The 15,623-nt window shown below is 43.3% G+C and overlaps 1 protein-coding gene across 5 annotated transcripts; it reads right to left on the bottom strand.

Annotated features, from left to right (window-relative positions):
* Positions 1–604: 604 nt before the first annotated feature.
* Positions 605–14,844, bottom strand: LOC117456861 (THAP domain-containing protein 5-like). Of its 5 annotated transcripts, none has more exons than XM_034096705.2 (6): positions 13,882–14,072; positions 12,501–12,621; positions 10,733–11,463; positions 7,619–7,805; positions 6,775–6,870; positions 605–2,010 (listed from the first exon to the last, which is right to left on the bottom strand). In XM_034096705.2, the coding sequence occupies exons 1-6, from the start codon at positions 13,953–13,955 to the stop codon at positions 949–951; spliced, it is 2,271 nt and encodes a 756-aa protein (XP_033952596.2). In that variant the 5' UTR covers positions 13,956–14,072; the 3' UTR covers positions 605–948. The 5 variants fall into 5 exon arrangements, with proteins under 5 accessions (XP_033952596.2, XP_033952598.2, XP_071061409.1 ...); XM_034096707.2 differs by lacking the exon at positions 13,882–14,072 and adding an exon at positions 14,800–14,844 and having other exon boundaries at positions 607–2,010; positions 12,411–12,621; XM_071205308.1 differs by having other exon boundaries at positions 607–2,010; positions 12,411–12,621.
* Positions 14,845–15,623: the final 779 nt, after the last annotated feature.

Below are 15,623 nucleotides of genomic sequence, written 5' to 3'. Positions count from 1 at the left end.
AAATGAGTGAGGTAGTGGTTTACTGAAGTTACAAAGACATTAATATAGTAGTAACAGGTCAGTATAAACACAAGCTTCTGTCAATTATGGATCATTCAAACTATATAAAAAGATGTAATAAAGTTCTAAAACAAGTATTCGGTATATTCCTTGATAGCTTTTGGAGAAGGTTGTTTTTAAGTTTACTAAAATCTATCGTTTCAACTGTTTCGCTTTATAAAAAAGGAACAGGGCATCATTGAGTTTCTTATTCTGTCAGTAAATTATCCAAATGAAATGTTTTTCATTATTTTAGTCAACCCTAAACAAATTGATTGTACCTTTTAATAATGGCCTTACATGGTCGGCAAAGTTAAATTAACTTCAGAAAATCAAATCTGTTCTGAGAAAAAACTAATAAATGTTTAAAGATAGGAACTTGCCATCCCACTGTAAAACAGTCCGTAGAGATTTAAAGGCGTAGTTGTAGTTCAGTCCAACGTTTAATTTGGATTCATTTGACAACAGTCAACTATTTTCATAAAGAATATATATATTTTTCAAAGTCAACTTTATTGTCAATCTTACTCAGTTTGTGTTTATAGACAGAGAGATCAAAAAGACGTTTCCAACAATCCCAAATACGAAAAATTAAATTATACAATTTACAGATATGTATACAAATATATATATCCTATATACACCATCATGTATAATGATGGTGTATGATGTAGAAGGAAGTGTGGTAGATAACAAGTAAATATAGAGTTACATACAGATCCATGTTACAGCAAAAGATGTAATAACTAAGAAGCACGCAGTATAATAATAATTACATGCAACAAATAAATAATTGCTCAGCATCTCCACCACAATCCCAATCTGCTGTGTCCTGTTTTCCTCCCCTCTGCATAACACCCCATCACACATACGAACACAACGCAGAGTCTGAGGGTGTTAAGAGTGTGCTTATTTAAATGTCCTCCTCTCTACTGGCCAACACAGGGAGCATATGCTGGGTGTAGAATATTTCCAGGAGGAAGAGATTTCCATGCCATGCAGGGTCTTTGGGGATGGGGATGATGATCGCCTCCTTCGTGGTCCACACAACAAAGTAGCAGAGACTCCGGTCACAACAACAATGTGCAGCTGCCCTTGGACCTGGTGCCAGTATGGGTGATTCTCCTTGCGAATATATGACCCACCCTCCTCACGGAGACAGAAGGATGGTAACTGTACTGCCTCCGCGATGGTCATGTTCCTCTGGCTGTGTGGACTCTTCACCTCCAGCAGGGCAGATGGCTGCACAAGTCCATCGGGTGATGCTCCTAAAACACCCGACTCGAGACCAGACTCGAACACTGTCACCCGATAGGCCTGCACAAAAGCCTTCACCCCTTCGGCCTCGTTTACAACCCCCCAGTTGACAGCCATGACTCCGTCCAAGTTGTACCCCCCAAGCACCCTCTTCATGAGGGACGCGCATGGAGTGGATGAAAGTCCCGACCGCAGCACAGCACCAAAATTGCTGGCTGTCAACCTGCCCTGCCTGTGTAACTGCCACTGAGGATTTGTCCGCTGTCCTACGGTGGCTGTCCGGATGGCAGCTTGCTGGTCTCTGCTCAGTCGCATTGAGGCAAGAATTGCCTCAAGCCCCCGACCCCCATGCCCCTTCACCAGCTCCGGCACGGTGACAATGGCCTGATGTTGAGGCCGCGGCTCTGGCTCAGGTGACAAAAGCCATGCCATGCCACACTGTGCGCCCCTCAGTGCAGACCTGAACCAGTCTACATCCTGAGTGGCGATGTCTCTGGCCAGTGGGTTGTATGTCTCCTCTCGCTGTTGGTAAAGTTGAGACACCGGCTGGACTACTTTGGAAGTGCCAGGCTTCCTCCACTGGCACTCGACATCTGTGGAGCTGATCTGCCACATGGCACATATTGCCAATGCTGCAGCGTGGCTGCATTTGTACATCCCCCGTGCACAATCACAGACAGGGCTCTGCATCGCGCCATCGTCTCCCATGCAGATCTGTAAAGATAAAGTAAGTACCATTTGTTAGCATGCTATAATAGATTGAATGAGCAATAATACAAGGATGGTCCGGATCTGGGGATGGGAGGGTTTCTTTTTCCATAGTTTTGTCCTCTTGTCTGATTGTTGTTATTATTTGTTTTTTCTGTATTTTTTGTAATTTGTGTTGTATTGGTTGTGATTGTACATTGTATTTTTGTAAATGTGTATGAATACATTTTTGAAAAACATTTGATCAACAATAAAAAAGGATTTGGTCAGGATCTAGACTCAGTGTGTAGTTTATTAACTAATCAATGCTCTCTACATTAGGAAAACACATACCAGTGTACCAGAGGGAGTCACACACAGCTGTGCCTAGATAACCAAACAAATTGACAAGATAACCAAAATCCTTGAATCTACACACAGCAAATAAACTCAAATGACACAACGAGATGTAAAAGGAGATCACACATACAGTATAGTCGATATAAAACTGGCCGCTTCAATCTAAAGAGCAACTAAAACAAAACATGGGAGTGTATCTTGTTCTTGTGAACACTAATGTTATCCACAAAACATATGCATCGCTGACTTTTTGTCTCGTTTCCAATTTCAGAAATTCAGAAACTTGGCCCCAGAGGCGGCTCTCCATCCCATACCAGTCCCTCCGTTTTCAGCCACCACATTCAACTAAACCCACAACTGGAACTACTCTCACACGCTTCACGGGAAGCCATCCTCAACAGCCTTGCCCCAAGCACCTTGTCAGCCTATCTCACCGGCTGGAATTGCTTTAAGGCATATCACGGGGCATACCAGCTACCATTCCCCACTCTGGACATCATATCCGTCTTCAATTTCATTACTCACGCTCATTCCATCCTTAAGTGCCGGACATCCACCATTCAGACATACTTGGCCGGAATTAACTTCTTCATTAAAATAGCCAGCGGCCAACCATGTCCTTCCACGTCCCATAGCCACGTCACAATGCTTATAAAAGGCTTACGCAAGCAGGAACCCTCCCTCACAGCCAAGCGACTGCCACTCACTTCCGACCTTCTCAGCCTCTGCATCCATTCCCTACGCTCAGGATACTTATCACCAATGGTCGACCTTACCCTAGAATGCATGTTCCTGCCAGCATTCTTCGGCTTCCTGCGATGCTCCGAATTCGCACCCACTTCATCCGCCTACAACCCTCACCACCACCCCAGCCTATCCAACATATCCCTCCACACAAACTACTCTCTCATATTCACACTCCGAAGGAGTAAAACAGATCAGCTGGGTTAATTTCTTTCCCCATCCACATCTTCCGCCTGAACTCGTATCTCAGCCCATACGAGCCACTAACCAAATACCTCAGCGCAAGGTACGTTGCACACGCAACGCCTCAACACCCACTCTTTCTCACCTAAACAGGGGAAATGGCCACACGTTTCTGGTTCCAGAAACACTTCCAAAATGTCTTGCTTATTTTGGGGATATGCTCAGAACACTATTCGAGCCATTCCTTCCGCATTGGCGCAGCGTCCACATCAGCGAGACTGGGCATCTCTGACCAAACCATCCAGGTCCTGGGCCGCTGGTTATCCCAAGCTTACCACACTTACATCCGTAACAATCTCAATGATCTCAGACAGGCACACGCTCAACTCAGTTCCATTTAATCTGACTCTTTTGGGGGCCCGTAATGAGCCCACGCAGATCATGCCGGAGACGGAACCCCCATTCTGAGTCTCCCACTGCACGGACCACAGCTCGTCCTCCCGTCCTTCACCCCCCTCATATCATTCACATGTTACTTCAATAAACGTACAAACATCACACTGTTTTGGCGTGGTTCCTGCTAGTCAACGGTGCTTTAAATCGCGGCCGTCCTCACCGTCACCACCCTCTACCTGAGCATCTGCAGGCTCCGCCTCATGCTTCTGTGTTTCCAACCTTTCAGCCAAGGCGTCTGACATAGCGAGCTCAGGGTGTACAGGCGGCACAAGGAGACCCCTTACCACCAACTCATCCACTACCGAAGCCTTTAAATCCTTCTTTAATAAGAACCGGGGAGGCGGCAGCCGTAACACCTAGTTTATCAGTTTGTCCTGCCCTCACTGAGCACAGGCACCTGTAACCTTGGGTGCTGCTCTCAGTGTTTTGTCTTCCTGTTCCTGCCTGTTGGCGTCAGCTGATAGAGGTGTTATGATTTTATCTTGTTATACACAATTAGGGATGCTCCGATCGCCAATTTCGGGGCCGATCGCCGATCACCGGAATCGGGCGATACCGATCGCCGATCCGATCAAGTGGGCGGGGCCTAAATGGAAGATTTAAACATCACTTTCAATCTTCCATTAAAGTGATGTTTAAAACTCAGTTAATGGGGCTCATTCACTGGAGCTTCCGCAAACAACAATCAACTAATTATTACATTCAAATGATGTACATTATTCAAGTTTACATTCACTTTGGATAATAACACGGGAGAAATTAGCGGAAGCACTCTCTTTTCCTCTCTCCCTCTCCTGACAGCCTGTCATGCAGCTCTCTCCCTCTCATGCAGCTCACTGATCCAGTAATGAGTGACCCGACAATGAAGAATACATATATTTATAATAACTAGTTTAGCTTGTTGCAGAGGTAGATAAAATAGCTAAGTGTGTTAGGTCTAACTCTTACGGTACGTCCACACAGCAGCTTTTGAAACATCTTGAAAATCTTGGAGCTGGGCGTGTCTGAAAGCTTGGGGATTTTTTTGCGAGCAACGCGACCAACAACCAATCACATGAATCTCCCGCCCCCGACATACAAAGGAAAAAAACCCGGGGATTTTATGTGAGCAATATATATATATATATATATATATAAACTCCCCAAACAGGCGAAAGCCTACCAGTTTCACCCACTGTCTCTGCCACCTCCCTCCATGCCTGGTTCCTCCGGTTTGTATCCCGTTAATAGTTCTGGCCGTAAAGAACCGGGTGATTTGCTACCGTAATTTCTCGTTTGGAATATGAGGAAATGAACTGCGGTCTGGTTCTCCCTGTGTGTGTGTTTCACTGCGCTTACCGGTCCGGCGGGTGGAGCTGCAGGATTCCTGCTTCACACACACGTTGCATACCACTATTATACTGTCTTTTTCGGACACCTTAAAATAATGCCAGACCGGTGAAGCCATTTTGGCGAGCTTGTTTTGCCGCACACAGAGAAAAGTGTCATGTATTTTACGTCATGCGATCGGTTCTCGCGATCGGCATGTTTAGAGAGCACCGATCGATCGGTAGAGAGTGAGTATCGGTCGATCTCGATCGGTGACCGATCAATCGGAGCATCCCTATACACAATGTTGATTCTTCTCTCTATAACTAGCTAAATACATGGGTCTGGGGTAGAGATCTTCACAATTGGTTTGGCAACCACTGTGTCACCTTGTGGCTGCAGCACTTGTGAATTCTCCGGCCGAAGCTCCAAATAAACCGTCAGTGGTTCCCATCAAAGTTCCTGCTCTCCTCGTATCTCTCTGAGTTTCGTCTCCATTGCTATAGAAGTTTCCATCACAAATCCTACTTGAACTTCAATAAAATGTATCCAACAATGTAGTGATGTACAGTAGTTACTGTCACTAAAAGCTGTGACTTCTGTGCCACTAAGTTATTTTAATATCACCGGAGCTGGTGTCAAGGGCAGAAGACGAGATAAGGCAGAGCATGAATATTCATATTTAATTTTCAAGATAAACATGTGTGTTTGCTTACATTTTTTCAATGATTGAGACACGTTCTTCGCATGTAGGCTAATTGAGTTGCCAGAACGCATAAAGAAGCAGCAAAATAGAGCTTATTTACCAAATGATTACACGGGGTGAATCCTCTCAGTGCCCATACAGAGGTCCAGGTATCCTGAATACTACTTTATTGCTCTGCTGGGCCCAAACCGGGTCCGGATAATGGCAATGCCCCCGAAATGCGAATATACTTTAACTATGTTGTTTTCAAGTTAGTGAAATTCAAGACGCACATATTTTACATAGATAGGAAGATATACGCTTTGAATAAATCAGCAAGATCAATAAACCGATGTGCCCGTGCCACCTTTTTGTCTTTTTTACCTTGGGCCCGCCTTCGCAAATAAAATGCCCACCCATGGATTTTGGTTTGGATACCAGTGATGATCAAAAGGTCATCAATGACAGTTACATTAGACTCTTTATCATATGACCTAATTGGTTGTATGGTCTGGGGTTATTTTAAGTCTTAGAACGTAAAATAACAATATCAACGAAGCACAAACCTAAATGGAAGTTCATTTATTTTATTTGATATTTACATTATCACAAACAAAAACACTTGGAAGTAAAACAAAGAGTGGTTGAGCGTAATAGGGGGATTGGCAGCAGAACACTGAACATTTTTACACGTTGACTTTAAATGTATTATGTCAACAGATTACACATAACTTAAATAGGTTAGTTGAAAGCAATAACATTAAGTTGAACATAATATTTCAAATTTAAACTTAATATTATTGCTTTTACCTAACCTAATACAATTATGTGAAATCTGTTTTTCAGTGAAAGAAACCTTATGAAAGAAAGAACACATTCAATCTTGTCCCATACAACTCATCCATATGTGTGCAAAGCTCCACATTCCAAACACAAATCTCATTTAGTAAACGGTAATTAGGCAGTATTTTGTTTTTTAAGCAGCAATAGCCATGTGGCAGTGGACAGACACACAGAGGGGACAGTCAGTCTCACAGCTCTTAGTCTGCATTTACCAGCGGAGTATACAAGTATGCTGCATCGTCCACTTCATAGATGATGGTCACCGTCTCCCCAGAGTCTGACACTGCTGCACTGCTCTGAATGTAAGCCTGAGGAAGAGGAGACAGAGGTAATGTTATTTTTTCAAATAAAAATGTGCATGGTTTGTTTTAATGGAGGGTTCGGTATCTTTCAATTAAATAATACAATAGAGTGGAGCAGGACTGATTCCTAAAATGCGGTAATGAGTTACCACTTTTTAAATAAGGTCTGTGAAAAACAGATTTTCACCTGATGTTTTACAACCTAAAATAATGAATGAGCAAGGATTTAGGAATGAGTTTTAAAATCCAGTAATGAGTTAGCATTTTATTACTTTCAGTTCCCTCGTCTCGAAGTCGTCAGTTGTTCATTGTGCCTTTTTTTGTGAGATTTTTACGTTTTGTCGTGCGAATAAAAATAGTCAGTAAACCCCACTGGTGAATGTCTGAAGCTTCAATGCGTCTTAAAAACAGAGTGACTAAATTAGACTACAAAACGTCATCACGAAGAACATTAGCTGCATTTAGATTAGTGGTGGTGTCATGTGGCCGTGATTTTTGTTAATTATAGCCTGTTATTTACAAAAAGTGCAAATATCATAAATTGTGTGTCTGCTTCAGAAATTATTCTCAGCAGTATTTCGAAATAATAAAAAAAAAAATCCATTGCTTTTTATCGAGGGTAACTTGCGATGCTAATTTCCGGAGTTGGCTGTCAAGGTGACGTCATCACTGCATCTCTTAATGCACCTACAGCTAGAATAAACTACAGAATAGCCACATGAATAGAATCTGGACTTATTGTGTAACACTTCACCTTCTCCAGCAGCTGGAGCCGCTCCTCGTTCAGCAGGTTGTTCTGCCTCAGCTGGCTGACGGTGTTCTCCAGGCCCAGGAGTTTCTCCAGGTGTCGCCGGTGTCTCTGCTGCAGCACCTTCACCTTCTTCTGCAGCTCGGACACGATGGCCTCCAACTGCTCCTTACTCAGACTGTTCTTATGGTAGCTGGCAGGTAAACAAGACGGAGAGATCGGAAAAACTGTCATCAGGGGTACTCAGATCTTGTACATACACTGAACAAAAATATAAATGCAACACTTTTGTTTTTGCTCCCATTTTTCATGAGATGAACTCAAAGATCTAAAACATGTTCTATATACAGAAAATAACCATTTATCTCAAATGTTGTTCACAAATCTGAAAAAATGTGTGATAGTGAGCACTTCTCCTTTGCCGAGATAATCCATCCCACCTCACAGGTGTGGCATATCAAGATGCTGATTAGACAGCATGATTATTGCACAGGTGTGCCTTACGGCCCTACACACGGCGGCGTGCGTTGCCGCTTGGCGGTGGGCGTGTCTTGAGCTTGGGGAGTCAACGCGAGCAACCCGACCAACAACCAACCACATGAATGTCCCGCCCCGGACATACAAAGCAAAGCATTCATGCTACATCCATGCTGGCTAAATATACTGTCTATGCTTGCTAGCTGTCCATTCAAACGAAATACACTGGATATAAACTCCCCAAACAAGCGAAAACCTACCAGTTTCCCCCACTGTCTTTGCCACCTCCCCCCATGCCTGGCTCCTCCGGTTTGTATCCCTGTATGTAAAGAGGGACTGGTCATAGAGTACCGGGTGATTCCCTACCGCCACGATCATTTTCTCTTCCTTTTGTTGACATATGGAAAATAACTGCGGTCTGGCTCTCCCAACATACACCCGGTTTGATTGGCTAGTGCTTGTACTGTCAGATTTACATACGAGGGATTTGATTGGCTGACGCCTCCGTCGAGGCGGCAAAAGTAGAACATTGCTCTACTTTTGCAGCGAGCACCTCGAGAGAAGCTACGCTTTGCTCCCACAATGCAGTTCGGCGAATCGTGACGTCACCCCATTCAAAGTGAATGGGCAGAAGCGTTGAAGCGGCAACGCACGCCGCCGTGTGTAGGGGCCGTTAGGCTGGCCACAATAAAAGGCCACTCTGAAACGTGCAGTTTTGCTTTATTGGGGGGGTCTGGGGGGGTCCGAAAACCAGTCAGTATCTGGTGTGACCACCATTTGCCTCACGCAGTGCAACACATCTCCTTCGCATAGAGTTGATCAGGTTGTTGATTGTGGCCTGTGGAATGTTGGTCCGCTCCTCTTCAATGGCTGTGCCAAGTTGCTGGATATTGGCAGGAACTGGAACACGCTGTCGTATACGCCAATCCAGAGCATCCCAAACATGCTCAATGGGTGCCATGTCCGGTGAGTATGCTGGCCATGCAAGAACTGGGATGTTTTCAGCCTCCAGGAATTGTGTACAGATCCTTGCAACATGGGGCGTGCATTATCATGCTGCAACATGAGGTGATGGTCGTGGATGAATGGCACAACAATGGGCCTCAGGATCTCGTCACGGTATCTCTGTGCATTCACAATGCCATCAATAAAATGCACCTGTGTTCGTCGTCCATAACATACGCCTGCCCATACCATAACCCCACCACCACCACGGGCCACTCGATTCACAACATTGACATCAGAAAACCGCTCACCCACACGACGCCACACCTCTCCAACGTGCCAGACGCCATCGAATGTGAGCATTTGCCCACTCAAGTCGGTTACGGCGACGAACCGGAGTCAGGTCGAGACCCCGATGAGGACGACGAGCATGCAGATGAACTTTTTTTGGTTATGCAAACCGATTGTTGCAGCAGCTGTCCGAGTGGCTGGTCTCAGACCATCTTGGAGGTGAACATGCTGGATGTGGAGGTCCTGGGCTGGTGTGGTTACACGTGGTCTGCGGTTGTGAGGCCGGTTGGATGTACTGCCAAATTCTCTGAAACGCCTTTGGAGACGGCTTATGGTAGAGAAATTAACATTCAATTCACGGGCAACAGCTCTGGTGGACATTCCTGCTGTCAGCATGCCAATTGCACGCTCCCTCAAAACTTGCGACATCTGTGGCATTGTGCTGTGTGATAAAACTGAACATTTTAGAGTGGCCTTTTATGGTGGCCAGCCTAAGGCACACCTGTGCAATAATCATGCTGTCTAATCAGCATCTTGATATGCCACACCTGTGAGGTGGGATGGATTATCTCGGCAAAGGAGAAGTGCTCACTATCACAGATTTTTTCAGATTTGTGATCAATATTTGAGAGAAATGGTTATTTTGTGTATAGAGAAAATGTTTTAGATCTTTGAGTTCATCTCATGAAAAATGGGAGCAAAAACAAAAGTGTTGCATTTATATTTGTGTTCAGTGTATGTAGTACTGCAAATTATTACAGTGTAGTAATACTATTTTAAAAGTTAAAGTAAGAGTACAAAAGGTATCAGAAGTGTCAAAAGTAAAAATACTCATTCTGTTGAACATTGTGTACTTTATATTATTGTGTTAGAATGATTGAGGCATTGATGTGATCATCAATTTGATTTTGCTGGTTGGTACATCGTGACATTTTAATATACTACAATGTCGCTTGTGAATTACACTAAAGTCTATAATGTATACAAAAATATTACTGATAATTTGTTGATTCAATTATGTATAATACATCTTAATTAAACATTTATTAAATGTTTATTTTTTAGTTTTCCTTATTAATGTGGTTTTAGCTATTTTTTTGTTTAGCAATATTTACATTGAATATTTGTTTTTGCTATTGAAAGACCCATTAAACAAAGTTTAGAAGTAAATATGACTGTCATATAAATCATATGAACAGTAAATGTACTTAAATACTGCCCACCAATGGCTGTAATACAGAGAGAATATAGGACATAAAAGAATGGAAACGGAAGTGCTCTTTAGTCCTATTTTAAATAATGGAATGTCGATATTTAGTTATTAAATGTTTGCTGTATTTTTAGTTAAGTTGCCATCTAAAACTGCTGATCACATTCCAAATCTAAATACCGACATAAGAGTCTCACCAGTGCTCCTCCAGCTGCTGCTCCGTGGCATCTTCTTCTGACATGTCGTCGTCTCCCTCATCTGTGTCCTGTCTCTCCATGGTGAGGACCAGGGACTTGGGGGAGGGGGGCAGGTGTTTGGACACTATGGGCAGAGTGGAGGAGATGGGCTTGGAGCTCAGAGCGGAGGACAGCACAGTGTCCGGGGATAAGGAGGGCAGGGCGGGTTTCTCTGCAGGGAGAGCGCTTGGTATCGCCTCAAAGTAAGCGATGACTTGAGTTTCATGTCCTCCGGTGATTTCCTCTGTGGCACAAGTCACACCTTCAACCCCGAGGGGGGCTACACCCTCACCTGAACAGCCCAGTGTGGAGACGTTCATGACCAGCCTGTGGCCCTGAGTTAAAAGTGCAGCGGTGATTCCACTCAGGAGCTCCTCCTGCCCTTCACCAGCAGGGCACTCAGCCATCACCACCACTTCTCCGCTGTTACTCACGTCATTTACCGTCTGGAATAAAGTTAACGGGAAATTAGCTGCCGTTTGGAATCCGTCCCCGGTTAAGTCTGAGCGCCCAGGTTCTCCAACATCACTTAGCTCCACCAGGTTGGTTTCCCCCCTCTGGTGCGGGTCCACAGTTATCTCGTACAGGTGTACCGTTTGTAACGTGCAGTCCGTCTCCACTGCCGTGCTTTGATGACTGTTAGCTCGAAGCTGTTTCGGCTTCCTCTCACTGTGATCTGTGGCTTCCCGTTTCTACGAAGAAGAGAAACAACATGAAGCTTATTACATTTAAAGTGGACCTATCATGCTATATTTGAATAATATATAGTAGTGCCATACCTATATAAAACATGTCTGTGAAGTTTTCTTTTCAAAATACCAAACAGATCATGCATTTTAGCCATGCCTCATTTCGCTCTATTTGCTGTATTCCAGCCCTGTTTTTGCATGGGCTGATTCTGTGGAAAATGAGCTGCAGCTGACCACGCCCCCCTACAAAGGAGGGGGGCGAAGGCACGAGCGTCATGTTACCATGCTGTTACCATGCCACGGCAACCCCCCATTCCCCTGATAGGTGGAGAGTTGCCCATATAGGCGGAGCTCCTTGTTTCTGATGTCAGAGATATTTCAAATCTGTATCAGATCTGCTGTAGCCCCGTTTTTAGAGATTTCGTGTATGGAGGAAAAGAGAGAGGGTTGTGTTTTCTGACACTTGGTGAGTTCCCTGGAACACCGGGGACACATATTCATGTATAAAAGACGTACAAAAGTGCATTTTGCATGATAGGTCCCCTTTAAGTTTGATCAACTTCAGTGTCACAATCAACACTCTTTCCGGCCACCTCTAGAGACCTTATCAGCATTTGCCAAAGCACAATAAGTCCATATATAATAAAAATAACTAAATAATCAATTCAGTTCTAATTTAATAAACTATCTATTTTGTATGAATTATTGTATTACATTTCAGTAGATAACTTGACAATCTTGTCACAATTTACAAAAAAAAAATCCTCCTCTTCCTGTTTTCATGACTCATGACTCTGACCTATAAATGAAACTAACATTGGAAAAAAAATCCACATTCAAATTGTAGGAAGTGTTAAAAATACAATTCCAGCCTAGGCAGTCAGCAATAACCTTCAGTATTTCGCTTAAAAATGGCAATATAATGACTTGCCAATATTGTTCAGCCCTACATTTTGAGACTGAGCCGTGTGTTTTACTTCCACCTCCTGGAAGATGGTGGGCACTGCGTCGCTGTCGAGGTAACGGATGCCCCATCGCACCTTGAAGCATGAAGGCGTGAAATGCTCATGGCAAATATACTGATGTCGAGAGGGGGTCCAGTTCCCCCGCCTCATGTTGCTCAGCCACTGCTGCAGCCGGGCCGGGTCCTGCAGAGGGAACCTGGGAGACAATAGACCACACAGGTGAGACACCGGTCCCACTCAGGCTAACTCAAGTGGAATGTTTAATAGAACAAAAAAAAGAAACAGGAAAATGCACCCTTAAACTGAATTTATAGAGATTATGTGAAATCTATAAATATGAATAAAGAAAAGCTGCCTCTCTGAGATGGAAATAAGGTGACTGACTGACTCTGTGGACTCTGCACATGTTGGCTTGTGCTGGGGCACTACAAACCAACCGTAGTAAATGCTTGGCTGCATTTGGTTACATTTTATATTGAAAATGATATTTTGTGAGGTTGACTGAATATTAGATGCACTTTTTGATACTCTCAGAGCAAGAACAGTTTCTGGAAAGCTTGTTGCGATATATTGTTGACACGTGTATATTCTACAGGACAGGTTTCAATTTGAATGTTGTGAGAATTAAAGAGTTGTTTTATAATGTCCGTGGTGCATTTATGTGATTTTTTTATACTTTAGTTTACTTTCACTTTCATGCATTAACTACATACATTCTCCTCTGTGGGATTAATAAAGGTATTCTGATTCTGATTATATATTCCTTCTCCACTAAATATTAGTATTAGTGGATTTCTTAATACCATATATATATATATAGGCCTATATATAAAAATGTGCTCCGGGGCATTTTGATATTTACTTTTACTATTTAAAGTATAATTTCCTGAATATATTTACATCATTTTACTTCAGTATCATTTTTGAATGCAGGAAACTGTTTACTTCATGTATTTTACAGTCCGGTATTAGTACTTTAAAGTAAAGGATCTGAATACTTCCTCCACCACTGCTCATTGTCCCAGCAGATGTTCCTGTCTCTGAATCAGCTCCAGGATTAAGCTGACATCAGTCTGTCTTCCACCAATCCACAACAAATCAAACTAAAAAGCACATGTTCAGAATGGGAAAGTAACATATTAAATTACCTGTCAGTAATCCCATTCTGCACAGACTGGTTTACAGCCTCAAATCATGATTGACTCAGGACAGCGTGTCAAAGGTCAAGACAAGGCGACACACTCAACAGGTCATCAACATTCTGATATTTAGTTGTAATGACTGCAGTGATTTTTTTGACTTGACATATATACAGTAAAATGGATGTGATGAAAGAATGACTCATCTGATAGGAACACTTCCCTTAAAGTGAGAGATGACTTGACGCTCCTAGCAGCGCTCACTAACTGACACTATAACTATCAGTCTAAAGCACTACGGACATTAAGCAGCTCACTTGTAGAAGCTCTTCCGGTCTCCGCCGGGCCCGGACTCGTTCCTACAGTTCGGTACCGAGCAGTACTTCGGCATTTCCGCGATGCTGTCTGAGGTTCACCCTGTCCAAGTAACTTCACAACAAGGTGAAACTCGTGCAGTGTGTTGTCAACGTGTGGCGCACAGCTGACGACTGGCGATCAGCTGTTCAGATTCATGACGTAAATTAAATGCGACTGTCGTGAGAAAAGCCCCCGGAAAGTACGCCGGACGTTGAAGCCAGTTTTTGAATGTCCGTAGTGGCCAAACGGTGGCACTACAGCTTCCGTTACGTCATTTGAGCCCAAAAATACTTTTACGCATTGATTTACATTGGGAAAGAGACGTATGTAAATCAGCGTATTCTTTTTGAGCTAGATTGACTACCTAGCACGAATATTTGTATAGCCATTATTTTAATCATTGGGGTCTAAGAGTTGTAACATGCGCAAAGAGCTGAATCCAGTTATTTTCTCTTTCCATTCATTTGACTGAGCCGAGAGCGGGAGAATGGAGGCGGGGCTTAAGGAAAACGCAAGTGCGCGTATAGCCAAAAGGCCCCGGATGACCCGGATACTTTCCGAATTCCTAGTCGCTACATTTTGGGCTTCATGCGCCACTGAGCAACTAATCATAGCCATCCTATGATGAAGCTGTATCCAGTGCCCTTTATACATCCATGGTAGTAAAGTTATACACATTGCAGTGTTAGAAATCATATGTAGGTGTTTCACTTAAGTAAAAGTAGCAATACAAGCATAAAAGTAAAAGGAGTCACAATATCGCCATAAACTGTTATTGCTCGGGTGATTGATCCTGCCCCTGCCTCCGACGTAAGCGTGACGCAGGGCGGACTGGCCATCTAATCTGTAGAACCACAGAACAACAGATGGTGTTGTACCGTAGGTTGAAGGCTTGCCGCAGATTGAAGCCAGAAGCCCTGTTCGCGGGGACGCGCAACGATGACGTCATATCGTTTATTGAGCGTTCGCTTAAACGGAAAAACGAAAGAAATGATTTACTTTCTCTCTTTTGAATGATGTCTTTCCCATCAGATTAAACAGCAAACGGCTGAATAAATAATGTGCATACAATGACGAGGAGGCTCGTTTTAAGGACACTTTTCAGATCTGTCACAATCTTCATATTGGAACAAACTTCCATTTGTAAGTGTAGTCCCACTCTGCTAATGTAATTTGTCAGTATAGTCCTATTTCTTAAAACCTTCTCTGTTGTTTAAGTGTCTGATAACCACGAATAGTAAGCAATGATATAACATTAATGATATAACATATGATAATGTCAGACACTGGGTTATTTTTCAATCAAGCCTAAAAGATCATTTGTTCAAACTGGCTTCACTCGCTTTAAGTGCTCCTTTTAATGTAATTTTCCTCTGTGGTTTCCTACTCAACACATTTTTGTATTGTAATGCCACTCATATTTAATTTTTTATTTTAAGGTGACATTGAATGTTTTGAAAGGTGCCCTAAAATAAAGTGTAGTATTGATCTTATATCTGTGCCTATATCACACTATTAATGTTCCTTATTTTAGACTAGGTTAATCCTGGTGTCAATAGGGAAGATCTGCACTGTTCTCTACACATGTTCAGCAGAGCAGGTATTTCTCCTGCCAGATATGGAACCCCCCCTACAACTTTGTCCAGGACAGTCACACCATCACCAAAATCACACTGGTGTTGCCTGTTCCCCTCTAGTTTGT

This window comes from Pseudochaenichthys georgianus, chromosome 13, assembly GCF_902827115.2.
Source record: "Pseudochaenichthys georgianus chromosome 13, fPseGeo1.2, whole genome shotgun sequence".
Lineage (NCBI taxonomy): Eukaryota > Metazoa > Chordata > Actinopteri > Perciformes > Channichthyidae > Pseudochaenichthys > Pseudochaenichthys georgianus.
Note: the sequence above shows the minus strand (reverse complement) of the source record. Positions and strands in the feature narration are given on the sequence as shown.

Excerpts from the sequence above, each read along its gene's own strand:
- LOC117456861 (XM_071205308.1), bottom strand. The coding sequence starts at position 13,955 with ATGCCGAAGTACTGCTCGGTACCGAACTGTAGGAACGAGTCCGGGCCC. Across the intron at positions 11,464-12,410 it reads ACACGGCTCAGTCTCAAAAT|AAACGGGAAGCCACAGATCA; the intron begins GTAGGGCTGAAC and ends TCTTCTTCGTAG. Across the intron at positions 2,011-6,774 it reads CATACTTGTATACTCCGCTG|ATCTGCATGGGAGACGATGG; the intron begins GTAAATGCAGAC and ends TTATCTTTACAG.